Source organism: Bubalus bubalis, chromosome 18 (assembly GCF_019923935.1).
Source record: "Bubalus bubalis isolate 160015118507 breed Murrah chromosome 18, NDDB_SH_1, whole genome shotgun sequence".
Taxonomy (NCBI): domain Eukaryota; kingdom Metazoa; phylum Chordata; class Mammalia; order Artiodactyla; family Bovidae; genus Bubalus; species Bubalus bubalis.
In genome coordinates this window covers 53,392,777-53,418,983 of record NC_059174.1, presented here as the reverse complement: position 1 = coordinate 53,418,983, position 26,207 = coordinate 53,392,777, and the positions used below count along the sequence as shown (strand labels likewise).

Genomic DNA, 26,207 nt, shown 5'->3' with positions numbered 1-26,207 from the left:
CTAGGTGGACCTCTGTTGACAAAGTAATGTCTCTGCTTTTTAATATGCTGTCTAGGTTGGTCATAACTTTCCTTCCAAGGAGCTTTACACAGTGTACACCCATATACTCAGCGTCTAGAGTCTATAATTTTGGTTATTTTTCACCTCTCTATCCTTTAATCTCTCTATCCACTAATCTAACTTCTTTTTCTGATGTATTTTAAGGTTAATCTCAGAGACTTTCCTGGCGGTCCAGTGGTTAAGAATCTGCGCTTGCACTGTGGGGGTCTACAGTCCCCATTCCTGGTCTGAGAACTAAGATCCCGCATGCTGTGCAGCACAGCCAAAATACAAAAAACAAAACAGTATGCATATCATCAACTAGGGTTCAATATTTTTGACTTTTGTTGTTCAGTTAAAAAACATTTTGGGGTGGGGTCGCAGTCCATGGAAACCCCTTAGGTAAATTTTATGTAATATGAAAGGCACAAATCCTGTGTATTGTTTGTTGATTTTTGGTGTGAATCTACATCTATGTAACTAAAACCTCTTTCAAGATATAGAATATTACTACGCCAAATCCAGCATAACCCTTGCCTCCTAGCCCCCGTCCACAGAGATAATCACTGCTCCTGGTTTTACATCATGGATCAGTTTTACCAACTTTAGTCTTCATGGTCATTCAAACAAATTACATACTAACTACTCATTCCTGTAAAACTTCTTTTACTTAGCCTTAAGGGTGTCTGTTTCCTTGATTCCTATTCATTCATTCAGGAAACTTATCAAACACCAGACTTGTGCCGGGCACTTAGCTGAGTGCTAGAGATCAGGGCCGGAACTAAGGGGAGGCAAGCCAGCTGCTCACTTTCAGGCTCTTGCAAGGACGGGGTCAACATCTAAGACTGAGTGCCTTTTAAAATTTTGTACTCTGGGCACATTGCTTACTTTATCCTGGTCCCAACCCTGTAAGTGATAGAGGAGTGCAAGAACTGAAAATGATCTCTTACCTCTTTTTGCCCCTACAGTTACTCAACACCTATGTGTTAGTTCTTCTGCTAAAACCACACTTTTAATTTACATCCAGGGTATGTTTTGGTTTTATTATGGCAAGTCTGCCCTCAGTAGCAATACCTTTATCGAGTGCTTACTATGTGCCACCGTGTTCTAGTAAGGGGTTCCCAACAGCCGGGCCGTATAAGAAGACAGGTGTACCTGTGAATAGGAAGCAAGAAGATCCCTATTATCTGATATAAACAGTGAACATTCATGATTTTAACTCATATTTATTGAGTACTTACCACGTGTCGAGCACTGTGCTAAGTACTTGGGAAACTGGCCGAAGCTTTAAAACCACCCCACTGAGGTGACCCCTTGATCACTTTCTCTTTAACAGATGAAGAAATTGAGTTAAGAGGTGAAATTGCTCACCCAAAGTCACAGAGCTAGGGAATGCGACGGCAGGATTTGCACACAGTTCTGACCTCCAAATTGATGCTATTAAACCACTGTCTGTCTCCCAGAGAAAACACTCAACACATTTTAAACAGAGCACTAGGTAAGCACGAAAACATAATTACATTTCCCAACGCTGTTTTATTTAAAACAGTTATTCCCATCATGTCCTTCTCGCCTAGGCTGCGAGGTGGAGGGAGGGCTGACGGAACTACTTTTCCCAGGATGCAACTCTCGTCTCACAAGCTGTCAAGCATGTCGGGAACTGTAGTCCTCCGAGAAGATAATAATCCATGGCTCCCAACATGCTTTTGGAGTCTGAACCTTGCCGTAGGAAAAGCCCAGTCGCGCTGCATGCTGGGAAGCGGGACCGGCTCCTTTCCCGGCTTGCCTCCCGGACGAGCGAGCCTATTTTTTTTTTCAGGACTACAATTCCCAGCGGGCTGTGCGCGAGAGGGCGGGCGAGTTCTTCTGACGGAAGTCCGCTCTACCCTTGGGTCCCCCAACAGCTGCCGGAGCCGGAGCCACCCAGAAGCCGCGGGACCGGGGCCGCTGGGGTCCGGACGGGGGTCGCCATGGTAACGAGGGCGCGCCTACGCTGGGGACGGGCGAAGGGTGGGTCCACGTGCAGGTACTCCAGGCTCGGTGGGATACTGACAAGCCGCCCCTGCTGCAGTGCGATGGTCTGGGCCGGGCGCGGGCTCTCGGGATTGGGGTCGATTCAAAGGCCGGCGAAGGAGGCAACTGGGGGTGGTTCTGGGCGCGAGTGTGTACTGGGGTTATCGAGGCTAGGGGGAGCTTTTGAAGACCAGGTGCCAGGGGATAGGGCTGTGCGGGAGGGAGACATTCGAGATGGTTGGAGGGTTTTGAAACAGGGAAACAGCTCACGAGGCAGGATCTCAGAAGCGGGGAGAAGGAATTGGAGGTGGGGAGGGGGCGTCCCAAGCGGAGGGCTTTCGGGAGTGCGTCAGGAGAGCTGGAGAAGAATGGGAGACGTTGGGAGAGGGGGGTCTCTTGGGGCAGGAAGCTGATGTTGCAGGCGGAGAGGGGGTGTTGGAACTGGGTGGGATACTGCTGGTGAGAGAGAGTCTCAAGGGTAAGAGACTGGACCCTGGAGACAGGAAGTACTGTAGGGAAGGGGGCTTTAGAGTTAGGAAAAGTGTGCTGTAAGAGGGAAGAAGGCTTGGAGTAGGCAGTGAATACTACACATGAATGGGGAGCAATAGAACAGGTCTCTGCAAGAGGAGGGGTCTCAGAGGGTAGGGAGTAAGCATGGAAGTGAGAGGTGGGGAGGGGGTTTGGGGAACAAGGACTGGGCATTAGAGCTGGCACCAATCCCCAGGGATGGGGCACCCTGACAGAGAGCCCTGAAACTGGGAAAGCAGGAGTCAAAAGAGAGCAACTCCAGGGGGACTGGGGGAACTTGGAGGTAGAGAAGGCTGAGGGTGGGGGGGCGGGCACTGAGAGGGGACATCAGAGGGGACATCAGAGGGGTGAGGATACAGAAAGGATGGGACTTCTCAGTGTGGATTCCCTGAGATGGAAAGACTCTAGTTGGGAGGAGAAACAGGAAGAGGTGTATGAGGTAATTCAGGAGTCAGAGACAGAGCTCTCCCTTAGTTCTGTAGCCCTGCTCCCGTCTCTCCTCCCTATCTCCTCCATCTATCTCTGGCTCTGGCCCCCAGGCTGTGGCTGCCTGGTGTGGGTCCCACCCCCATCCCCCACCCCATGCCCTTTGCCTGCCTGCCAGGACCCCTGCCTTGCTAGGAAGTGGTTTTCCCTGGCTCAGCAGAAGGGGTTCTTGGAAGGAGTGTAATATCCTGTTCCCGTCCAGCTCAGATGAGTTGGGGGAGGAGGGATGGACTGTGTGGAGAATGAGGCTTACGAAAGAGAGCAGCCTCTCATGACCCGGTGGAGGCTTCCACAAGTCAGGATAAGGGGATTCAGAGCAAAGCCTTTGGATTCCCAGCTCTGCTTTCTGTCTGTGAGCCTTCCATTCTCTGAGCCTCGATTTCTTCATCTATAAACCGGACATGAGCACACAGAACTGGGCTCAAAGACAGGCTTCCTAGCTGCATGCACTTGGCCCATGATTTTCTTAAAGTCAAATGACAGTGAATTATATCACTAAGAACTGATATTTGTATAATGCTTAGTATGTGCTAGTCACTGTTTTATCCCTGTTGTGCTCATGAACTCGTGCAGTGGTCTCATGAGGGAGGTACTCGCATTATGCCCATTGCGTGGACAGTGAAACTGAGGTCCAGAGAGGTCAAGTAACTTGCCTACAGACTCACAGCCAACAGTGCCAGGATTCATTCGGGCTCTAGAGTCTGTGTTTTTAGCCACTTGGTCAAATGCATCAGTCATAATAGTTAATTTTATTGAACACTCAGTATGTAAATGGAACTTTACAAAACGCTTCCGAGATCAACTTATTCAATGTTCACAGTAGCCCTGTGACAGTTGAGTTGGCTTTTCAAAATCTTAAAAACACCTCCGGTCTCCCAGGCATCACTGATGGTAATTGTAGCCGACACCTGGCTTGCCTGTTAGTGCCAGCCACCGACTAAATTTATAAACTTATTTAACCTTCAAAACACCCTGACAAGATGAGTCTTCTAAGGAAAACTGGTTTCACCATGGGGAAACTGAGGCGTAGAAGGGCGGATCTTTTGTTCAAGGTCAGGGAGACAAGACTTGCTGGAGCTTGGGACTCAGCGCCCCAGAAATGACTGCAGAGTTGGCCAGTGGACGAGAGATCACTCCACGGGGTGTTGGAGGGACCTAGGACCGGAGCATGTGGCCAGGTCAGCCTGGCTGGGCTCAGGGGAGTGGCCGAGACCCTTGGAAGGCAGGCAGCTGGGACACGTGGACCCTATCTTCCCCGTGGGGCAGGGTGGGGCTGTTGGGCAGGGCCGCCCTGCACTGGCTCGCCCACCGCACCTCTCTCCCTGCCTCCTCCTCTTGCCATCCCCAGATCCGCTTCATCCTCATCCAGAACCGAGCAGGCAAGACGCGCCTGGCCAAGTGGTACATGCAGTTCGATGATGACGAGAAACAGAAGCTGATCGAGGAGGTGCACGCCGTGGTCACTGTCCGAGACGCCAAACACACCAACTTTGTGGAGGTGACAGCTACGCCCCCCCCCCCCGCCAGTGCCTCCCACACTCCCCTGCTTTCTTCTGATGGCCCCCTTCCCAGCCTCAGATGGTCATAACCCCTCAGACTCTCCTTCCTCCCCCCTCATTCATTTATCAACTTGCCTGCCATCTTCTTTCCTTTGAGGAGGGTGGGTTACTTTTCAGGGTGAACATTTTCAGACATACAGGTTAGTACAATGAGAAGTCAACTGAAAATTCCCCCAGATTTCATCAGTATTAAGAGTTTGCATTTTTTTTCTCTTTTTCTCTCTTCCTATTTTTTGGCCAAATAAGCTTTTTTTTTTTTTCCCCCGTGCCTTTTGAAAACTTACTACAAAAATGCTCAAACACATAAGCGTAGAGAATGGTATAACAAACCATCCCTGGCTGTCATGTTTTCAATTAAGTTAGAGAGATCATGGGGGATCTCTAGGGTCTGTAGGGTAGGATTGCATGCTGTCATTGCCGAAGGTGCGGGTTCAGTCCCTGGTTGAGGAACTAAGATTGTGTAAGCCATGTATTGCAGTCAAAAAAAAGGTATAGAGATAATGACATTTCATCTCTAAATATTACAGGGTACATCTCAGAAAATAAAGACACTGCCTTCCATGACCACAGTATCATCAGGCCTGATAAAAGGAGTCATACTTCCTTACTAATATTAGTCTAAACCCAATCAATATTTAAATTTCCCCCAGGTCATCAGAGGGCTTCCCAGGTGGCCCTAGTGGTAAAGAACCCACCTGCCAATGCAGGAGACATCAGAGATGCAAGTTCAATCCATAGGTCAGGAAGATCCCCTGGAGGAGGGTATGGCAACCTGCTCCAGCATTCTTGCCTGAAGAATCCCATGGACTGAGGAGCCTGGCAGGCTACGGTCCATGGGGTCACAAAGAGTCAAACATGACTGAAGCAACTTAGCATCAAAACTGATTGTCCAGAGCCAGTCAAGGATCTTGGCATTGGTTTTGGTCTCTTTATTGAGATGCTTCTAGCTTTAATTCCCACGGTATTAGCCTGTTAAGAGACCAGGGTGATTGTCCTGTCTGTGTGTATTTATGCGCGCTTAGTCGTGTCTAACTCTCTGTGGCCCTGTTGACTGTGGCCTGCCAGGCTCCTCTGTCCATGTAGAGTTCAACAGATGTTTATTGGCAGCTCACTATGTGCCGAGTACTGTTCTAGGCACTGGTGATACAGCAGGAAATGAAACAGACCCAGTCCCTTCTCTCAGAGAGCTGACCGCGGAAGTTTTTAGTTTTAGTCAATGGGAGGTTGTTATTATAATGAAGATATAGTGTATCAGGTATGATAGATGCTAGGGAGAAAAAGGAAGCAGCTGTGGGGGATGGAATGGCTAGGATGTATACGGTGGGGGGTGGGGAGTGGAACGTAGGTTTAAATGGTTGGATCAGGAAGTCTTCATTGAACAGGGGACATTTGAACCCAGACCTGAAGGAATGGAGAAGTGGAAGGAGATGATATCTGAGAAAGGAACGTTCCAAGCCCAGGGAACAATAAGTGCAAAGACCCTGAGGCAGCAGGGCGTACAAGGGCATTCCTGGAATAGCAAGAAAGCCAGTGTATCTGAGGTGGGGTAAGCCAGGGAGGAAGGTGGGAGCAGATGAGATTGAAGATGTAACAGAAGCAGGAGGTTCGGGGCCTTGTGACCAGTCATGAGGACTTGGGCCCTTACAGGAGGCTTTTGAGCTGAGGAGGGAGGTAGGCTAGCTTAGGCTTTAGGGATCCCTCTCTAAGGGGCAGGAGCAGAACCAGGGGACTGCTCAGGAGATGACCGCTGCAGCCCAGGTGAGAGATGCTGGTGACTTTCACAGTCATGGAAGCAGTGGGGGTGGCGAGAAGCATTTTGAAAGGAGAGCCAACTGAAGGGCCGAGGATTGGAGGAGGTGTGGGAAAGGGAATGGAGCCACCAGTAGGGGGTGCTGTCATTTCCCCAGATGGGCTGACTTAGCAAAGAACAGGTGGAGGGGAAGATCAGCAGTGGGGTGTCCATTCCCAACCCAGTGGAGATGTGGGGGGCGGGATGATGAAGGGAGGGGAGCCGGAGCATAAGGCAAGGCTCTCCCGGGGCACCATGCTGCCGGCGCAGGGCCGGCCCCATGCTGAGTGCTGGAAACGACAGCAGCTGAGGGACCCGGAGTGGGCAGGGAGGCGGATTAGGAGGAGCCAGAAAGGTTTGATGCCAGGTGAGAATGTCACAGGGCGGCCGGACCATCTTAGGTCCCTCCCGACCCAGGCCCACTCCAGACTGGAGCCCTATGCAGGGCATCACTGGTGACGCAGCGGTGACAGGAAGGAGCCAGGCAGACGACAGCAGGAAAGAAAAGAAGAGCGCCATTCAGGGTCAGAGCCTTCCAAGGCCACACCGCCAGTGACGGTCGGTGGGTAACTTCTCCAGCTCAAGTCTTCCTGCCCTCGTGGCTTCTTGTCTCGATCCCGCCCCTCCAAAGCAGGGACCTTCAATCATTTGATCGTGTATCTTTTATTTTTTTTTTAAGTAGAGTTAACATCCTGATATATTCTTACTAATCCATGGATTATGTGCAGGAGCTACTGTAATAATATTGGGCTTCCCTGGTGACTCAGCGGTAAAGAATCTGCCTGCCAATGTAGGAGATGTGGGTTCGAACACTGGGCGGAGAAGATCCCCTGGAAAAGGAAATGGCAACCTGCTCCAGTATTCTTGCCTGGGAAATCCCATGGACAGAGGAGCCCGGCGGGCTGCAGTCCCTGGGGTCTCAAAAGAATCAGACACACATAGGGACTAAAGGACTAAACAACAACAGCTCAAAAGTATGCTTCTCCTGCTGCTAAGTCACTTCAGTCGTATCTGACTCTGTGCAACCCCATAGACGGCAGCCCACTAGGCTCCTCTGTCCCTGGGATTCTCCAGGCAAGAATACTGGAGTGGGTTGCCATTTCCTTCTCCAGTGCATGAAAGTGAAAAGTGAAAGTGAAGTCGCTCAGTTGTGCCCGACTCTTCGAGACCCCATGGACTGCAGCCTACCAGGCTCCTCCGTTCATGGGATTTTCCAGTCAAGAGTATTGGAGTGGGTTGCCATTGCCTTCTCTGAAAAAGTATGCTGCTGCTGCTGCTACTGCTAAGTCGCTTCAGTCATGTCTGACTCTGTGCGACCCCATAGATGGAAGCTCACCAGGCTTCCTCGTCCTCGGGATTCTCCAGGCAAGAACACTGGAGGGGGTTGCCATTTCCTTCTCCAATGCATGAAAGTGAAAAGTGAAAGGGAAGTCACTCAGTCGTGTCCGACTCTTCCCGCCCCCATGGACTGCAGCCTACCAGGCTCCTCCGCCTATGGGATTTTCCAGGCAAGAGTACTGCAGTGGGTTGCTATTGCCTTCTCCACAAAAGTATCAGTTCAGTCAGTTCAGTTCAGTCGGTCAGTCGTGTCCAACTCTTTGCGACTCCATGAATCGCAGCACACCAGGCCTCCCTGTCCATCACCAACTCCTGGAGTTCACTCAAACTCATGTCCATCGAGTCGGTAATGCCATCTAGCCATCTCATCCTCTGTCCCCTTCTCCTACCTCCAATCCCTTCCAGCATCAGAGTCTTTTCCAGTGAGTCAACTCTTCGCATGAGGTAGCCAAAGTATTGGAGTTTCAGCTTTAGCATCAGTCCTTCCAATGATCACCCAGAACTGATCTCCTTTAGAATGGACTGGTTTGATCTTGCAGTCCAAGGGACTCTCAAGAGTCTTCTCCAACACCACAGTTCAAAAGCATCAATTCTTCGGCGCTCAGCTTTCTTCACAGTCCAACTCACATCCATACATGACCACTAGAAAAACCATAGCCTTGACTAGACGGACCTTTGTTGGCAAAGTAATAGCTCTACTTTTTAGTATGCTATCTAGGTTGGTCATAACTTTCCTTCTAAGGAGTAAGCGTCTTTCAATTTCATGGCTGCAGTTACCATCTGCAGTGATTTTGGAGCCCAAAAAAATAAAGTCTGACACTGTTTCCACTGTTTCCCCATCTATTTCCCATGAAGTGATGGGACCAAATGCCATGATCTTAAGTTTTCTGAATGTTGAGCTTTAAGCCAACTTTTTCACTGTCCTCTTTCACTTGCATCAAGAGGCTTTTGAGTTCCTCTTCACTTTCTGCCATAAGGGTGGTGTCATCTGCACATCTGAGGTTATTGATATTTCTCCCGGCAATCTTGATTCCAGCTTGTACTTCTTCCAGCCCAGCGTTTCTCATGATGTACTCTGCGTAGAAGTTAAATAAGCAGGGTGACAATATACAGCCTTGACGTACTCCTTTTCCTATTTGGAACCAGTCTGTTGTTCCATGTCCAGTTCTAACTGTTGCTTCCTGACCTGCATACAGGTTTCTCAAGAGGCAGGTCAGGTGGTCTGGTATTCCCATCTCTTTCAGAATTTTCCACAGTTTATTGTGATCCACACAGTCAAAGGCTTTGGCATAGTCCATAAAGCAGAAATAGATGTTTTTCTGGAACTCTCTTGCTTTTTCCATGATCCAGCGGATGTTGGCAATTTGATCTCTGGTTTCTCTGCCTTTTCTAAAACCAGCTTGAACATCTGGAAGTTCATGGTTCACGTATTGCTGAAGCCTGGCTTGGAGAATTTTGAGCATTACTTTACTAGCGTGTGAGATGAATGCAATTGTGCTGTAGTTTGAGCATTCTTTGGCATTGCCTTTTTTTGGGATTGGAATGAAAACTGCCCTTTTCCAGTCCTGTGGCCACTGCTGAGTTTTCCAAATTTGCTGGCATATTGAGTGCAGCACTTTCACAGCATCATCTTTCAGGATTTGAAATAGCTCAACTGGAATTCCATCACCTCCACTAGCTTTGTTGATAGTGATGCTTTCTAAGGCCCACTTGACTTCACATTCCAGGATGTCTGGCTCTAGGTGAGTGATCACACCATTGTGATTATCTTGAAGATCAAAAGTATAGGCATTCACCAAGATAAGCTAGGGGGAAAAAAATGAAGAAAAATCAGGGGCTTGAGTTGGCTTTTGAAGTTGCCAGCAGATGGCGCCACACACACACACGCTGGCCTGGATTTTTCAGATGCTTTGCCAGCTAAGTACATCATGGATCTCTGTCTATGGCTTTATCTACTTACACATGGTATAAAATTAGAGTCTGCGTCCCTGGCTCATGAATATTTATTCCTGGGTTGTATTTATGTGTTATGGTAGGAATATTTATATTACGGTTCAGTTAAGGGCAGGAGTAGGATTGTCTTGGTTACAGGAGGCAGTGAGCCTGTACTGCTCAGCACAAAGCCTGCCACACAGCATGTACTCAGGCAGTGTTTGTGGAAGAATTTGCTAGCTTAGTTCCAGGCTGAGGAGTTTGACTCCTTCCAGAGGCAACAGCAAGTCACAGAAAGGGGGATATGGATACCCTAGAGCACCCCCACCTCTCGGCTCTGGGCTTTTGCCTGATACTATTCCCTCTGCCTAAAGCACTCCTGCCTGATCACTCCTGCTCATCCTCCAGATTTCAGTGCAGATGCCCCCTCTTCCAGGAAGCCCTCCCGGACTGCAAGGGTGGGTCAGCCTCTTGTCCCTTCTGAGCACCCACAGCCCCTCTCTGCCCACTCAGGGGGTGACTAAGGATGACGCTCCATTGGACTGTGAGCCTGAGGCAGGGAGAGCCAGGCCACTCCTCTGTCTGCAGCGCAGAGTCAGACAACAGAGCAGGGCCTCCGGGACCACGTGTGGAACGCAGGACTGCACGTGTTGGTGCCATCCTGCTCAGTATGCGGGGTCCTGGGCATGCCCTGTCGCTGACTGCCCGCCTCTCTGCCCCACAGTTCCGGAACTTCAAGATCATTTACCGACGCTATGCTGGCCTCTACTTCTGCATCTGCGTGGACGTCAACGACAACAACCTGGCCTACCTGGAGGCCATCCACAACTTTGTGGAGGTGCGCGCGCCGGGGGCCAGGGGGCGGCGGGCGCCGTCCGGATGCCTCTGTTAGGGTGTGGGCCCTCAGCCTGCGGGAGGGGACACTGTCTTTCTCTGCCCACCTTGATGTTTCCTCCGGTCTCTGTTTCCCTTCAGTTTCTCTCTGCCTTGTTTCTTTATTTACTTATTTATTTTGCCTGCACTGGGTCCTAGTTGCAGTGCTTGGGATCTTTGCTCTTCATTGCAGCATGCAGGATCCCTAGTTGTGGCGTGTGGCCGCTGATTCCCTGACCAGGGATCGAACCCGGGCCCCCTGCCTTGGGAGCACGGCGTCTTAGCCACGGGAGCAGGGAAGTCCCCTCTGTCTTGATTTTGTGCCACCTCTTTCTGACGCCTCTGCTCCTGTCTGTGTGTGTGTGTGTCTCTCCTTGCCCATCTCGCACCACCTCTGTCTTCTTCTCCTAGGTCTTAAATGAATATTTCCACAACGTCTGTGAACTGGACCTGGTATTCAACTTCTACAAGGTGGGCTCCTGGGGAAGATGAGGAGGAGGGAGCCAGAGGAGGGAGTCGGTGGTGGGCCAGAAGCCCGCAGCCACCCCGGTGCCTCCGCTGGGGTCTGTTTGCTGGTTCTTGGGCATCAGAACTCCCCAGCTGCCTGGGGTCCCCCCCGCACTGCTCACCTCAGGGTCTCCCCTTGCCCTCCCTTCCCTCAGGTTTACACGGTCGTGGATGAGATGTTCCTGGCCGGCGAGATCCGTGAGACCAGCCAGACGAAGGTGCTCAAACAGTTGCTGATGTTGCAGTCCCTGGAGTGAGGGCGGCCGGCCCCTCCCGCCCTGGCCCCTTCCCGGACTAGCCTGCTCGCTTCCCCTTTCCGGGCCCGGGGTCCACCCCAGCGGCCCCCTCCCTCAGCTGCCCAGGAGGAAGGCACCCAGCTGGGTCTGGGCTGCCAGGGAGGAGGCCACACCCCACGGCCTCGGGGCCCCAGCTGTGGGCGGAGGCCACCTCGCGTGTACCGAGTAACCGTGCTGTCCTCATGTGATGCCGTGAGCGTGTGCGTGGAGCCCCCAATAAACCTGTGGTCCCCGCCTGGCCTCGTCTCCTTGCGCCTCTGCCTGTCCTCCCTGGGAACCACGGGCAGCTCCAGGGGCCCTGCTGTTGGTGCATCGGGTAGTCGGTCAACAAGCACACTTCGGGCTGAGTGAGGGAGTGATGGGGGGGCAGGGGCATTCATACCTGCTGCTGCCCGCAGACGGCCCTGGGGGACTGGGAAGGGTGACAGATTTAGACACTGAGCTCTCGCTCCTAAAATAATGACACTCAGAGCCAATGCCAACATCTCTCAGGCCGTTCTAAGCCACGACATGTACCTTTGTTAACCCTCACGAGAGGTTGCAGAAGGGATGGTTAGAGGGGCTCACTCAGCTCAGACAGTCACAGAGTGAGTCTGCAGCTGAACCAGATTTTTTTTTTTTTTTTAATTTTACTTGTTTATTTTTGGTTGTGCTGGGTCTTCATGGCTACGCAGGGACTTGCAGCGAGTGGGGGGGCACCGGCTTCTCACTGCAGTGGCTTCTCTTGCTGTGGGGCTCAGGCTCAGTCGTCATGATACAGCGTTAGTTGCCCCGTGGCACATGGGATCTTCCCAGACCAGGGATCGAACCTGTGTCCCCTGCGTTGGCAGGTGGATTCTTAACCACTAGACCACCAGGGAAGTCCTGAACCAGGGTGGTTTTGAGCCCAGGCAGGGGGCTCCAGAGTCCTAGTTCTCAGACACGAGGCCCGAGGTGCAGGCTCGGGCCCCGCGTTCAGTGGTTCCCAGCCACGGCACTGCCGGCCCTCATGTCTTCACTGGTGAGGCTGTCCTGGGCGTGGCCGGCCTGCCCGCCACCGTCTGCCAGGTGCCAGCACCAAGTGGCCCTCAGCCCTTCTGGCAACAGGAAACACTCCTGCGTGTTTTCTTTGTTTTTGGCCACCTCTCTCAGTTTGCAGGATCCTAGTTCCCCGACCAGGAATTAAACCCAGGACCGTGACAGTGAAAGCGCCAAGTCCTAACCACCGGATCACCAGGGAATCCCCCGCGCATGTTTCTAGTGCCCTCTGGAGTGGCTGTACCCCCTCCCCCCATGCCCATTGAGAACAGAGTGATGGCTGCCAGCTGCAGCCCTGGCCGGCACCCTTGGCAGAGCTGAGAACGCCAGGCATGCGGCATCCGCTCCTACTAATGTGATCCAGCTTCGTGTCATCCTCCCATCTGCAGGGGACGGGCATATCCCAGCGCAGTCATGGGCACACTGTGCAACCTCAGGGTCAGTCACTTAACCCCTCTTGCCTCTGTTTCTTCATCTGGCAAGTGGGTCGACTATAGTTTTTACTCTCATGGAGTGTCCCTGAGGAGTAAATGAATTAATGCTGGGTAGTACCTAGCATTGGTCGGCACGCATTCACTGCACAGACATTAAGTGCCTTCTGTGTGCACAGCCCTATGAGAGACAAGATGCCTATAGACGTGGACGGTGAGCACATAATCATCCTCATTTCACTTGGGACACTGAGGCTTGGGGAGGTGAATTCTTTTTATAGATAAATTGTTCCAACAGTGTATTTGTTTCTTGTTGCTGCTGTAATGTTATCATGAGCTGAGTGGCTTAAACCAACAGGACTCTGATCACTCGTGAGGAGTGAGACCATGGGTGGGGGCCAGCCAGCTGAGGCTTGGATCTGCAGCTGGGTGATACAGGGTGGGAGGTGAGGTCATTTCCACATGTCACAACGGAAGCCCAGCACAGCCTAAATAAATGAATAATAAAAATATTTTCCAGAACATTTCATCACCCCCAAAAGAAACCTGTACCCTTAGCTATCACCCCTCAATCCCTCCATCCCCTCCTCCCCTCACCCCAGCCCTGAGTCAACCTGCCGCTGCTGCTGGTAAGTCACTTCAGTCATGTCCGACTCTGTGCGACCCCATAGATGGCAGCCCACCAGGCTCCCCTGTCCCTGGGATTCTCAAGGCAAGAATACTGGAGTGGGTTGCCATTTCCTTCTCCAAAGCATGAGAGTGAAAAGTGAAAGTGAAGTCGCTCAGTCGTGTCCGACTCTTAGCAACCTCATGGACTGCAGCACCCTGGAATCAGAGAAAAAAGCGTGCTCAGGGAAAGAGAGTATTCACACGTTAAATGCTGTTGAGATCACCACAGCTCTATGAGAATGGCTCATTAAATACACCAAGGGCAAAGGAACTTACCTGGTGGTGCAGTGGTTAAGACTCCAAGCTCCCAATGCAGGGGGCCCAGATTCGATCCCTAGTCAGGAAACTAGATCCCATATGCCACCACGAAGTGTTTGCATGCCACAACGAAGACCTGGCATAGTTAAATAAAAAATAAATATTTAAAAAGAACTCAGAGTGTGCCAGGCAAGCTTGCAGAGCTCTTGTACATTGCTGCTTGGAATGGAGAACAGGGCGGGTTCTCTGGAAGGATCTGGCAGGTTCTTATAAAGTTAAACATTACATTTACTTTATGACTCAGCAATCCCACTCCTATTTGTTTACCCAAGGGAAATAAAAACTGATGTACAAAATTTCTACATGAACCCAAGTTAAATGAAGACATAGATTCATGCAGAAACTAGTCCATGAATGTTCAAAGCAGCATTACTCACCTTAGCCAAAAGATGGAGACAACCCAGAGACTTGTCAACGGATGAAGGGATAAATAAGATACTCTGTGTCTACATGGATTATTATTGTGTAAAAAGAATGAAACATTGGTACGTACTGCAATATGGACGAACTCTGAAAATGTATGATGACTGAGAGAAGACTGGTAAAAGACCACATATCACATGATTCTGTATCATACGAAATTTCCAAAACAGTCTGTGTTTTGTTTTGTTTTGAAACTCCTGTGTGTGTTTATTTATTTATTTTTGGCTGCACCGGCTCTTCGTAGCTATGTGCGGGCTTTTCCAGTTGCAGTGAGCAGGGTCCACCCTCTGGTTGTGGTACAGGGGCTTCTCATCGCGATGGCTTCTCTTGTTGCGGAGCACAGGCTCTAGAGTGAGGGCTTGGCAGTTGTGGCTCACGGGTTTAGTTGCCCTGTGGCATGTGGGATCTTCCTCGACTAGGGGTCAAACCTGTATCCCCTGCATTGGCAGGTGGATTTTCATCCACTGGACCACCAGGGAAGTCCTAAGCCAATCCATGTAGACAAGAGCAGATTAATGATTGAGAATGATTGAGGTATTGGTATTTGGGGGTTGATAGCTAGAACGTCTTGCCTGGAAAATCCCATGGGCGGAGGAGCCTGGTAGGCTGCAGTCCATGGGGTCGCGAAGAGTCAGACACGACCGAGCGAATTCCCTTTCACTTTTCACTGTCATGCATTGGAGAAGGCAATGGCACCCCACTCCAGTACTCTTGCCTGGAAAATCCAATGGACAGAGGAGCCTGGTAGGCTGTGGTCCATGGGGTTGCTAAGAGTCGGACATGACTGAGCAACTTCACTTTCACTTCACTTTCCTGCATTGGAGAAGGAAATGGCAAGCCACTCCAATGTTCTTGCCTGGAGAATCCCAGGGATGGAGAAGCCTGATGGGCTGCTGTCTATGGGGTTGCACAGAGTCGGACACGACTGAAGCGACTTAGCAGCAGCAGCAGCAGCAATGCTGCTAATGACTGAATAAATAAATTTCAGCTTGCAGTGGCAAACAGAAAAACAAAACCCCAACCCCACCCCCAGGTGTTATTGTTACACTGGCTTTATTCTTAACCACCCAAAACTGGAAACAATCCAAACGTCCTCCAACAAGTACATAGATAAGCTGTGGTCCCTCCAGGCGATGGATGGATATTCTTCAGCATGGGCAAAGAACAAGCAGCTGATACAACTCCACAAGGTGGATAAATCTCAAATCTCACATCTTTTTGCTGAGGAAGAGAACCCAAACCCAGAAGGGTACACGCCACTGTAAAATTATTATTTTTGGTTTTGTTTTTTTGGCAGAGCCACACAACAGGAAGGATCCTCGTTCCCGACCAGGGATTGAACCCATGCCCCCTGCATTGGAGCATGGAATCTCAACCACCGGACTGCCAGGGAAGTTTTTTTTTTTTTTTTTTTAAACAGCACTGCAAGGCTAATGTGATCTCAGTTCCCCGGGGAGGGATTGAACCCAGGCCACAGCAATGAAAGCCCGGAATCCTAACCATTAGGGTAACTAGGGAACTCCCACAATGTTGTTATAAGAATAAAGTGACTGAGGACAGACAGATCAGGGATTGCCAGGGGCTGGTAGGTGAGCTGGGGACTAAACCACAGAGGAGCACCAGAGGAATTCTGAGGGCGATGGAATTCTTTCATGTCTCCATTGTGACCGTGGGCTGTCTGACCTTCTGCCTTGATCAAAGCTAATGGACCTGTCTATTAAAAAGGATGAGTTTTAGAGACGTCCCTGGCGGAAGCAACAGTTAGAACTGGACATGGAACAACAGACTGGTTCCAAATAAGAAAAGGAGGACGTGAAGGCTGTATATTGTCACCCTGCTTATTTAACTTATATGCAGAGTACATCATGAGAAACGCTGGGCTGAAAGAAGCACAAGCTGGAATCAAGATTGCCGGGAGAAATATCAAGAACCTCAGATATGCAGATGACACCACCCTTATGGCAGAAAGTGAAGAGGAACTCAAAAGCCTCTTGATGAAAGTGAAAGAGGAGAGTGAAAAAGTTGGCTTAAAGCTCAACATTCAGAAAACGAAGATCATGGCATCTGGTCCCATCACTTCATGGGAAATAGATGGGGAAACAGTGGAAACAGTGTCAGACTTTATTTTTGGGGGGCTCCAAAATCACTGCAGATGATGATTGCAGCCATGAAATTAAAAGACGCTTACTCCTTGGAAGAAAAGTTATGACCAACCTAGATAGCATATTGAAAAACAGAGACATTACTTTGCCAACAAAGGTCTGTCTAGTCAAGGCTATGGTTTTTCCAGTGGTCGTGTATGGATGTGAAAGTTGGACTGTGAATAAGGCTGAGCCGAAGAATTGATGCTTTTGAACTGTGGTGTTGGAGAAGACTCGAGAGTCCCTTGGACTGCAAGGAGATCCAACCAGTCCATTCTGAAGGAGATCAGCCCTGGGATTTCTTTGGAGGGAATGATGCTGAAGCTGAAACTCCAGTACTTTGGCCACCTCATGCGAAGAGTTGACTCTTTGGAAAAGACTGATGCTGGGAGGGATTGGGGGCAGGAGGAGAAGAGGACGACAGAGGATGAGATGGCTGGATGGCATCACCGACTCGATGGACGTGAGTCTGAGTGAACTCCGGGAGTTGGTGATGGACAGGGAGGCCTGGCGTGCTGCGATTCATGGGGTCGCAAAGAGTCGGACACGACTGAGCGACTGAACTGAACTGAACTGAACTGGCGGTCTGGTGGCTAAGAGCGCACTCCCAATGCAGGGGGCCCGGATTCCATCCCTGATCAGGGAACTAGATACACGTGTCACAACTAAAGATCGCTCATGCCGCAACCACGACCTGGCTGCTGCTGCTGCTGCTAAGTCGCTTCAGTCGTGTCTGACTCTGTGCGACCCCATAGACGGCAGCCCACCAGGCTCCCCCGTCCCTGGGATTCTCCAGGCAAGAATACTGGAGTGGGTTGCCATTTCCTTCTCCAATGCATGAAAGTGAAAAGTGAAAGTGAAGACGGTCAGTCACGTCCGACTCTTAGCAACCCCATGGACCGCAACCTACCAGGCTCCTCCATCCATGGGATTCTCCTGGCAAGAGAACTGGAGTGGGTTGTCATTGCCTTCTCCCAAGACCTGGCACAGCCAAATAAATATATTTTTAAAAAGAGTGAATTTTTTATGCACGTTATACCCCCATCATCCAACAAAATTGCCTTTTTTTTTTTGAGAAAAGCCAGCATAAAGCACTTTTATTGCAATAATAAAACTTGAAACTCATGTGTGGTGCAGGGAGTGGGGGTAGGCTGGGAGAGTAGGCAGCAATTTCTCTCACCAAATCACTACACAGGACAGCAAAGGGGTGAGAGGGGGCAAGGAGAAGTCAGGAAACTCCGAGATCAGCAGGGGGAGCTGAGCATCAAAAAACAGGAGATGTTGAAGCTGTAATGATCAGCATCATTTTCTTAAGACAACACTCAAGGATTTGTCATGATGGCTGGGCTTTCATGGGTGTTAAGCGTCTGCAAACAGCACCTTCAATTTAACTTTCGATTAAAGTTCTTAAAATTTAGGAAGTAGAGCTTGGATAGCTATGCGATTACAAAAATCCTGGATATCCATTAGAAAAACCACAGGATGAAAAAAAAAAAGGCCAGGCCATGAAGGTTTCAGAGGTCCCTGCTGGCCTGGGGAACAGACATCTGCAATGTCCAACATCTCAGTGAAAATGATCTGCTTTCAAAAGCCAGAGGGTCTACGAGGAGGGTGAGGGTGGGGCAGTGGAGGCAAAGGCTCTCCCCCTTCCCACTGCAGTTTTGGGTAGGGCTTTCAATTCAACCCGAGGACATCTCTCAACTTGGAGAATAATTAGGCCCTCAAAAGTGCCTCAAATCTGCTATGGGTTTGCAGCGCAGCAGCAAGAACGTTTAATATATAATAGATAAAACTTTTATCCAAAAAAATAAAATAAAATAAAGATTCTTGCACCCCCCACCCCAACACCAATTCCTAGTCTAAAGTTAACCCATTACTTGTGCTGTTAATACTTGACTAATACTTAATTGGAGACCTAGATCCAAAGGACTGAAACTCAATCTTCACCCCAAAACAAAAACAGAGTAATTTGAGGTTTATGGCATATAGTTCAGGTCAACACACATACGAGGAGAAAGGGGAAGAGCAAAACCGGTGGCAGAACACATTCAGTCTGGGAAGATGTATATACAAAGAGTGTAGTGGAACATCAGGAAAAGCTCCATACAGACTCGCTGTGTGCGTCTGGAGGCGCCAGATCCTTCTGTGGCACATCCAAGAATGGGGAGCTCAGGGAGGAGGCCACTCCTGTCATTCCAGTTTTAGAAGTTCCACGTCAAAGATGAGAGTGGCATTTGGTGGGATGATGCCTGGGTGCCCAGTGGCACCATACGCATAGTCTGGGGAGATAGTCAGCTTGGCTCTCTGACCCACGCTCATCTGGGCAACCCCTTCTTCCCAGCCTTGGATCACCTCCTGCTTGCCCAGCACAAACTTAAAGGGCTTGTTTCTGTCCCGGGAGGAATCGAATTTCTTTCCATCTTCAAGCATCCCCGTGTAGTGCACCACGCAGGTCTGGCCACGCTTCGGGAAGGTGCGCCCGTCTCCGGGAGAGATGGTCTCCACCTGCACTCCCATGGCTGCGGTAGCGGCGGACGCTGGGTTGGCCGACTGGCTGTGCGACAGGCAGCGTGGACCGAGACCGGATCTCACGGCGATTCCTCGGCTCTGCCTGGACCCTCCGCGCTACGGCTGCGCACGCGCGCGCCCCCGCACGCCCCGCCCTCCAAAATTGCTTCTGAAGTCTAAATGTTGATCAACTGAAGAATAGATAAACAAGACCTGGAATTTCCCTACAAAGGAATATTAATTAGCCAGCCATTGAAAGGAAGTGCCGGTGCATGCTTACAGCACGGATGAACCTTGAAAGCGTAATGCCAACTGAAAAAGCCAGACGCAAGAGGCTGGTTGTTGCCATGTGGAAATGTGGGCCTAGTGTGGCTGCATCTGATTTTTCAAGGGACATTGACAGTCTAGAGGGTTTTGTGTTTCGTTTGTTGGTCTTGTTTTTTGGAGGTGGGAGGCCATGCCACTTGGCGGGTGGGATCTTAGTTCCCCGACCAGGGATCAAACCTGTGCCCCCTGCATTGGCACTGTGGGGTCTTAACCACCAGACTGCCAAGGAAGTCCCTACAGGTGTTTTTTTTTTTTAATTAAAAAAATTTTAACTGAAGTATAATTGATTTACAACAACCTAGAGTTTTTTAATTTGAATGTGACGTCGTCTCTGTTTTACCGTTTGCGTAAAAAAATATTTTTTTTTTAATGCACTAGGTCAAAGAAAACACGTCCTGCGGTCAGACTGGTCAGAGCCACATGTTTGCTGTCCCTGGTGCGAGTGGGCTAAAGCAGAAGCCAGACTCAGCCCTGAGCTTTTGAGGAAGTCTAGTGTTTAACTGGAAGACAAAGAGGAACTTGAGAAAAGTCATCAAAGCAAGCTGCTGAAATGTTATTGGGCGGCCTGCTCCTGACCCCCGTAGGTTCCAGGATTTTTAGACATCCTACCACTTAATCATTAGAACAAGGCTGCCCAGTAGCTGTTAGTGTTATCATTGCTGTTGCCAGGAAGAGCTTCTCTATGCAGATAAGGAAATTCTGGTTCCCAGAGGGAAGACCACTTGCCCAAAGACACACAATGAGATGAGACTGGAATGCTGGAGGCAGGATGCTTCTGTTCTTTTTAAGGGGACAGATGTTTGCGAGGGATCCCCCCAAAAGGTAAGAAAGGAAGTGGGAAACAATTTATGAGGTGCAGTGAGAATGAAATTCCACTCAGTAGCCACCCCACCCCTCGCAAAAAAAAAAACAAAACACAACTTTCCATACTTATGAAACTGATTATCAAGTTTATGTAGTGTTATGGTGCAAGGAGATCCAACCAGTCCATTCTGAAGGAGATCATATTTCTTTGGAAGGAATGATGCTAAAGCTGAAACTCCAGTACTTTGGCCACCTCATGCGAAGAGTTGACTCATTGGAAAAGACTGATGCTGGGAGGGATTGGGGGCAGGAGGAGAAGGGGACGACAGAGGATGAGATGGCTGGATGGCATCACCAACTTGATGGACATGAGTCTGAGTGAACTCCGGGAGTAGGTGATGGACAGGGAGGCCTGGCGTGCTGCGATTCATGGGGTCGCAAAGAGTCGGACACGACTGAGGGACTGAACTGAACTGAACTGATGGGTTGGATTGTGTCCCCCCTTCAAAAACTAAGTCCTCCCCACCAACACTTCAGAATATAACTTCATTTTTAGATTTTGGGGGCTTTTGGTTTCTTTTCTCTTGTTTTTTTCCCAACTGAGGGGAAGGGGACAATAGAGGATGAGATGGTTGGATGGCATCACCGACACAATAGACATGAGTTTGAGCAAACTCTGGGAGATAGTGAAGGACAGGGAAGCCTAGGGTGCTGCAGTCCATGGGGTCTCAAAGATTTGGACACAACTGAGTGACTGAACCACCACGACAGTGGCAGGCAGGGTCTTCATTACCTAACCAGAGATGGAACCCATGCCCTCTTGCAGTGGAAGAAGAATTCTTAACCACTGGACCACCACAGAAGTCCTGGACATCAGGTCTTTACAGAGGTGATTAAGTTAAGATGAGGCCATTCGGGTGGGCCCTGATCCAACAGGACAGGTGTCCTTTAAGAAGGGAAGATTTGGGGAGTTCCCTGGCGGTCCAGTGGTTAGGACTCAGCACTTTCACTGCTGTGACCCGGTTCAGGGAACTAAGATCCTGCAAGCCCTGTGTACGGCTGAAAAAAAAAGAAAGGGAGATAGGCTGAGAGGAAAGATGAAGTGAAGAGAAGCAAGGGAAAGATGGCCGTCTACAAGCCAAGGAGAAAGGCTTGAAACAGATTCTCCCTTCTAGCCCTCATAGGAATTACTATTACTATTAATATTATTTTTGCCACATTGCACAGTTTGTTGAAATTCCCCAACCAGGGATCACATTAGGCATCCCTGTCCATCACCAGCTCCCAGCGCTTGCTCAAACTCCTGTCCATGGTGTCGGTGATGCCATCCAATCATCTCATTCTCTGTCGACCCCTTCTTCTCCTGCCCTCAATCTTTCCCAGCATCAGGGTCTTTTCCAATGAGTCAGTTCTTCGCATCAGGTGGCCAAAGTGCCCCCTGCAGTGGAAGTGTGGAGTCTCAACCACTGGACCACCAGAGACATCTGATCCTGCTTCATCTTGATCTTAAACTTCTAACCTCCAGAACCATGAGTCAACACATTTCTGTTGTGTAAGCTCCCAGTTTGTGGGCCTTCCCTCAAGCAGCCCTAGGTAACGAATTCATGTTGGGAAACATAGAGACAAGAAAAGGCAAAACGATCTTGAAGAGGAAGGAATACAAGAGGGCTGGCCTCAGCAGTCATCCAGATAAGTATTATTCAACCTTAGCAACTAAGGGATCATGGTATTTACATAGGATTAGATGAGCAGATTAAACAAAACATACAGAGAGCCCAGAAACAGACCCACGCATCTGGAGAGATTTGATACAGAAAAGAGGTTGCCTTGCAGGTCATGGGGGCAGGGTGTGGCTTATCCACATGGGACGGGAGATCCAATCTCTACCTTGCATCATACACAAAAGTCATCCCCAGTAGGTTGCAAGACAAAATGCTTAGAGGAAAACATGGGAGAATGGTTTTATGACCTTGAGGTTAAGAAGGATTGCTGCATTTAGCCTAGTTGTAATTATGGGACTTCCCAGACAATCCAGCGGTTAGGGCTCTGTGCTTCGCCTGGAGGGGGCACGGGTTCCAACCCTGGTCAGGGAACTAATATTCCACATGCCATGTGGTCCAAAAAATTGTAATTGGTTCAGTTTTTAAAGAATGCTTTCCTATATTTCAAAATTTATGCCTTCTCGATCTTGATTCCCCCAACTACCTTGTTCCCTTCCTTGGAGTCAACTGGTATAACTAATTACTTGTTATCTTGCTGATATACCTTATGCCTGGAGAAGCAATATAAACACACACACACACACACACACCCTCTCCCTCTCTCTTAATGCAAACAATGGCATGTTGATCACACGGTTTCTTCACCTTGGAGACGATTCCCAAGGAGTATGTAAAAAATCTTTGTTACTCCTTTTTATGGCAGTGAGTGAGGTAGAGAAAGATTTCTTAGGATACAAAAAGTACTAACCGTTGATTTTACATTAAAAGTAAAATCTCTGGGCATCAAAAGATCCCATCAACAAAATGGAAAGATGAGCTGCAAGTTGTGAGAAGATGTTTGCGACACATATAACTGACGAAGGGTGTCATATCCAGTGTGTAAAGAACTCCTACAAATCAGCAAGAAAAACGCAAATAAGGACTTCCCTGGTGCTCCAGAGGTTACGGCTCTGCCTGGCAGTGCAAGGAACTCTGGTTCAATCCCCGATCTGGGAAGATCCCACATGCCTGGGAGCAACTAAGACCGTGTGTCACAGGTACTAAGCCGGAGCTCTAGAGGGAGGCAACCGAGCCCATACGCTGCAGTGACTGAAGCCCGAGTACCTAGAACCCGGGCTCTGCAGCAAGAGAAGCCACACCAATGAGAAGCCTATGCACTGCAAATAAAGAGCAGCCCCGACTCCCTGCAACTAGAGAAACGCCATGTGCAGCGGCGAAGACCCCCCACAGCCAAAAATCAATCAATCAGTCTTTTAAGCAGTAGATTAGTATAAAAGGAAAGAGAAAAAGACAAAGAGAGATTTCCCTGAAGGGGACCAGTGCTTCCAGTGCAGGGGATGTGGGTTTGATCCCAGGTCAGGGAACTAAGGGAACTAAGATCCCACTTGCTGCGGAGAGTGGTCAAAAAATAAGAAGAAATCGGAAGGGGAAAATGTGCAAAAGAGGGAGGAGAAAACAGTTTCAGAAGTCCTGAAAGAGGAGGAAGGGGGCAGGTCATGTGCATGGGGTGGGAGACTGGATCTCTGTCTCTAGCTACACACACACACACACACACACACAAACGCGTGCACACGCACACACACGCACACGCACGCGCACACGCACACACACACACGCAGACACACAAAACAGCTGCAGTGTGGGCCATTAGTAGTAGCTATCAGTGACCTGAGTGAAGACAGGCCTGGCAGAAAGAAGAAGGAGTCTCAGTAACCTGGCTGAGAGTGAATTCAAGGTGGAGATTGGAGAGCTTATTTCTCTCTGGCCCAGGGAAGGGAGAGGCTGGCCCAGCCCAGAGGGAGAGGGTTAGGGTGGAAAATTGGCTCCGTGCCTGACACCTGCCCGAGGAGTCTTGTCAAGGTTGGGTCAGCCTTGCCTTGCCTTCCCTGTGATGCAATCCAACACTTGGCTGACAACATCCTCTTAAACTGACTTAATTCAGGTCAGGCACGTTCCCAGGGGCGGCTGTGTGCTAGGTGCTCTGAGTACCCTATTTCCTTCCACAACATAGAAACTACCATCTTCCCAGCTGCTCCAGCTGGAGGGACTTTGAAGGGATTCATGCCCCTTCTCTGCTTCTCACGGCCCACATCTCAGCCAGCAGGAAGTCCCGTTGGGTTGACCTTCAATGCGTATCCAAAGTCTGACTGGCAAACTGCACGCTGGCCCAGCTGCCAGCATCTCCCACCTGGACGGTTGCATTCACTTCCTCATTGTTTCTGCCTTTGCCTCCAACAGAAAGGTCTTTCCTTGCCTGCTAGCTGAATCCTTTTACAGGAAGTGAATGTTGTCACTTCCCTCTTCAAATTCCTCCTGTGGCTTCTGCCTCACTCAGCTGGACCCACGAGGCCCTCATCCCATTTCTAAGCTCATTTCTCTCCTTCTCCCCTTTGCTCTCTCTATCCCAGACACTGGCGTCATTGCTCTGCTCTGACCTTCCCAGGCCCAGTCCTGCCTCAGGGCCTTTGCACTTGCTGTTTCTCTGCCTGGGACCCCCTCTTCCCCAGACTTCCGTGTGGCTCATTTCCTCACCTCCTTCAGGTCTCTGCTCAGACATCATCTCCTCAGTTGGGCCTTCCTGTCCTCACCAAAGAAAATAGCTATCTTTCTCTTCCTCCATGGTATCACTATTTATCTCAGAACCTATTTTATTTCTTGATTTCGTCCTAGTACATTTATTATTAATACCACTTAACATAACAGATAGATAGATAGACAGGTCATCACTAGAGTGTCAGTTCCATAAGGCAAGGATAGTTTTTTTCGGGTCTTAGTTGTAGTATGCAGAATGTCTTCAGTTGGGGCATATGGGATCTAGTTCCTTGACCAGAGATTGAACCTGGGTCCCCTGCATTGAGAGCATGGAGTCTTAGCCACTGGACCACCAAGGAAGCCCCAGGATAGGTATTGTGTTCACTGTTCTACTCCAAGCCTAGATATTCAGTAATTATGCTTAATAGCTGCTCAATAAATAGTAAGTAAATGAATAAACAGACCAGTGTAAAAGGTGGGTACTCTGACTATGTCATTTTGCTGATGAGAAGACTGAAGGTGAAGTCATCCACCCATGAACTTCCCACTTGTTGAATGATTGTGGCAGGTCAGCCCTGGACGTTCAGGCTCTCAAAGAAAGTCAGGATTGTCTCCTTGGCAGGTGAGGGGCCCCAGGTTCAGAGACATGAAATCACTTAGCTGGAGCCACACAGCCAAGAAGTTCCGAGATGGAAGGAGTTCTGTATGCAGCCAGGGCCATCCTCTCACCTTTATAGGCTGGAGAGTCTCCGTGCCAAAGCCTTTATCAAAAGATCAAGCACCCTTGGGACTTCCCCAATGGTTCAGTGGTTTAGACTTTGCACTTCCCATGCTGGGGGCGTGGGTTCAATCCCTGGTAGGGGAACGAAGATCCCATGTGCTGCATGGTGTGGCCATAATATTACAAAATAAAATAAAACAGATTCACACAGCAGGACTTCCCTAGTGGTCCAGTGGTTAAGAATCTGCCTGCCAGTGCAGGGGACACGGGTTTGATCCCTGGCCTGGGAAGATTCCACACTCTGAGGGGCAACTAAGATCATACTCCCCAACTACTGAAGCCCACATGCTCTAGAGCCTGTACTTCACAACAAGAGAAGCCACCACAATGAAAAGCCCTCACACCGCAACCAGAGAAAGCCCTCATGGCAACAAAAGTCCAGTGCAGCCAAAAATAAAATGAAATGCATAAGTAAAATTTTAAAAAGAATCACACAGCTCAAAAAATAAAGGAAAAAAAAAAAAAGATCAAGTGTCCTCATGTCACCATCTATTGTTTTGAGTGTTTGCTTTTCATCATCAAGTCCTTGGCTCACCCTGGGCCCTCTCTATGCTATCCAGTACCCACCCTTGTGTTTATTTTTGAAGCAAATCCCAGAAGCTATATCATCTATGGCACATTCCTTGAGTCCAGGCCACCTTAGAATTCCCAAATCTTCCAGCACAAGAATCCTGAAATGACAGACTGATCAGCCTCCAGACATGATACCATGAGCTCCTCTCTGCTGACTGACTTTGTGGAACTGAGGAGAGTTGTGACCAACGCTGAGGCCACTGAAGCCAGATGGCCCAGGTTCAAAGCCAGCTTCCCCACTCCCTGGCTGCAGCAGCCCTGGGGACCGCACCTCAGTTTTCTCAACTGTCAAGTGGGGGCACAATAATAACAGTCCCTACTATACAGGGCTGTTGCAGGGGTTAAACGAGTGAACATGCACCAACACTTAGAACTGGCACTTGGGTCAAATATTTGTCTTTGAAGCTTCAAATGCTTGAGCTATAAAACTCCCAGCAATCATCCAAAACAAACACCACAGCACAATTTCCTGTGACTAAACCAGTATTTTGGTACATGTTTTGAAAAACGCCAAAATGCTATTAGTAACACAGATACTTAAGTTTGGGGAAAAAAAGAAAAAAGATACTTGAGCTCCAACTTCTTTGCTTTCACACCAAAGA

At 49.5% G+C, this 26,207-nt stretch overlaps 2 protein-coding genes across 2 annotated transcripts; one reads left to right on the top strand and one right to left on the bottom strand.

Moving 5' to 3' along the window:
- The first annotated feature begins 1,724 nt into the window (after positions 1 to 1,724).
- On the top strand, positions 1,725 to 11,595 carry AP2S1 (adaptor related protein complex 2 subunit sigma 1). The gene is made up of 5 exons (XM_025269374.2): positions 1,725 to 2,012; positions 4,415 to 4,564; positions 10,409 to 10,522; positions 10,969 to 11,028; positions 11,220 to 11,595. Exons 1-5 carry the CDS (start codon positions 1,728 to 1,730, stop codon positions 11,319 to 11,321), a joined length of 711 nt encoding a protein of 236 aa, XP_025125159.2. The 5' UTR covers positions 1,725 to 1,727; the 3' UTR covers positions 11,322 to 11,595.
- A 5,844-nt stretch (positions 11,596 to 17,439) lies between these two features.
- On the bottom strand, positions 17,440 to 19,009 carry LOC102404358 (peptidyl-prolyl cis-trans isomerase FKBP1A). The gene has a single exon (XM_044930781.1). The coding sequence runs from the start codon at positions 18,874 to 18,876 to the stop codon at positions 18,550 to 18,552; it is 327 nt and encodes a 108-aa protein (XP_044786716.1). The 5' UTR covers positions 18,877 to 19,009; the 3' UTR covers positions 17,440 to 18,549.
- Positions 19,010 to 26,207: the final 7,198 nt, after the last annotated feature.

What these genes read in the sequence shown, in the direction of transcription:
- LOC102404358 (XM_044930781.1), bottom strand. Translation starts at nt 18,876, where the DNA reads ATGGGAGTGCAGGTGGAGACCATCTCTCCCGGAGACGGGCGCACCTTC.
- AP2S1 (XM_025269374.2), top strand. Translation starts at nt 1,728, where the DNA reads ATGGCTCCCAACATGCTTTTGGAGTCTGAACCTTGCCGTAGGAAAAGC. An exon ending in CCATCCACAACTTTGTGGAG is followed by an intron (nt 10,523 to 10,968) that starts GTGCGCGCGCCG and finishes TTCTTCTCCTAG; the next exon opens with GTCTTAAATGAATATTTCCA. An exon ending in TGGTATTCAACTTCTACAAG is followed by an intron (nt 11,029 to 11,219) that starts GTGGGCTCCTGG and finishes CCCTTCCCTCAG; the next exon opens with GTTTACACGGTCGTGGATGA.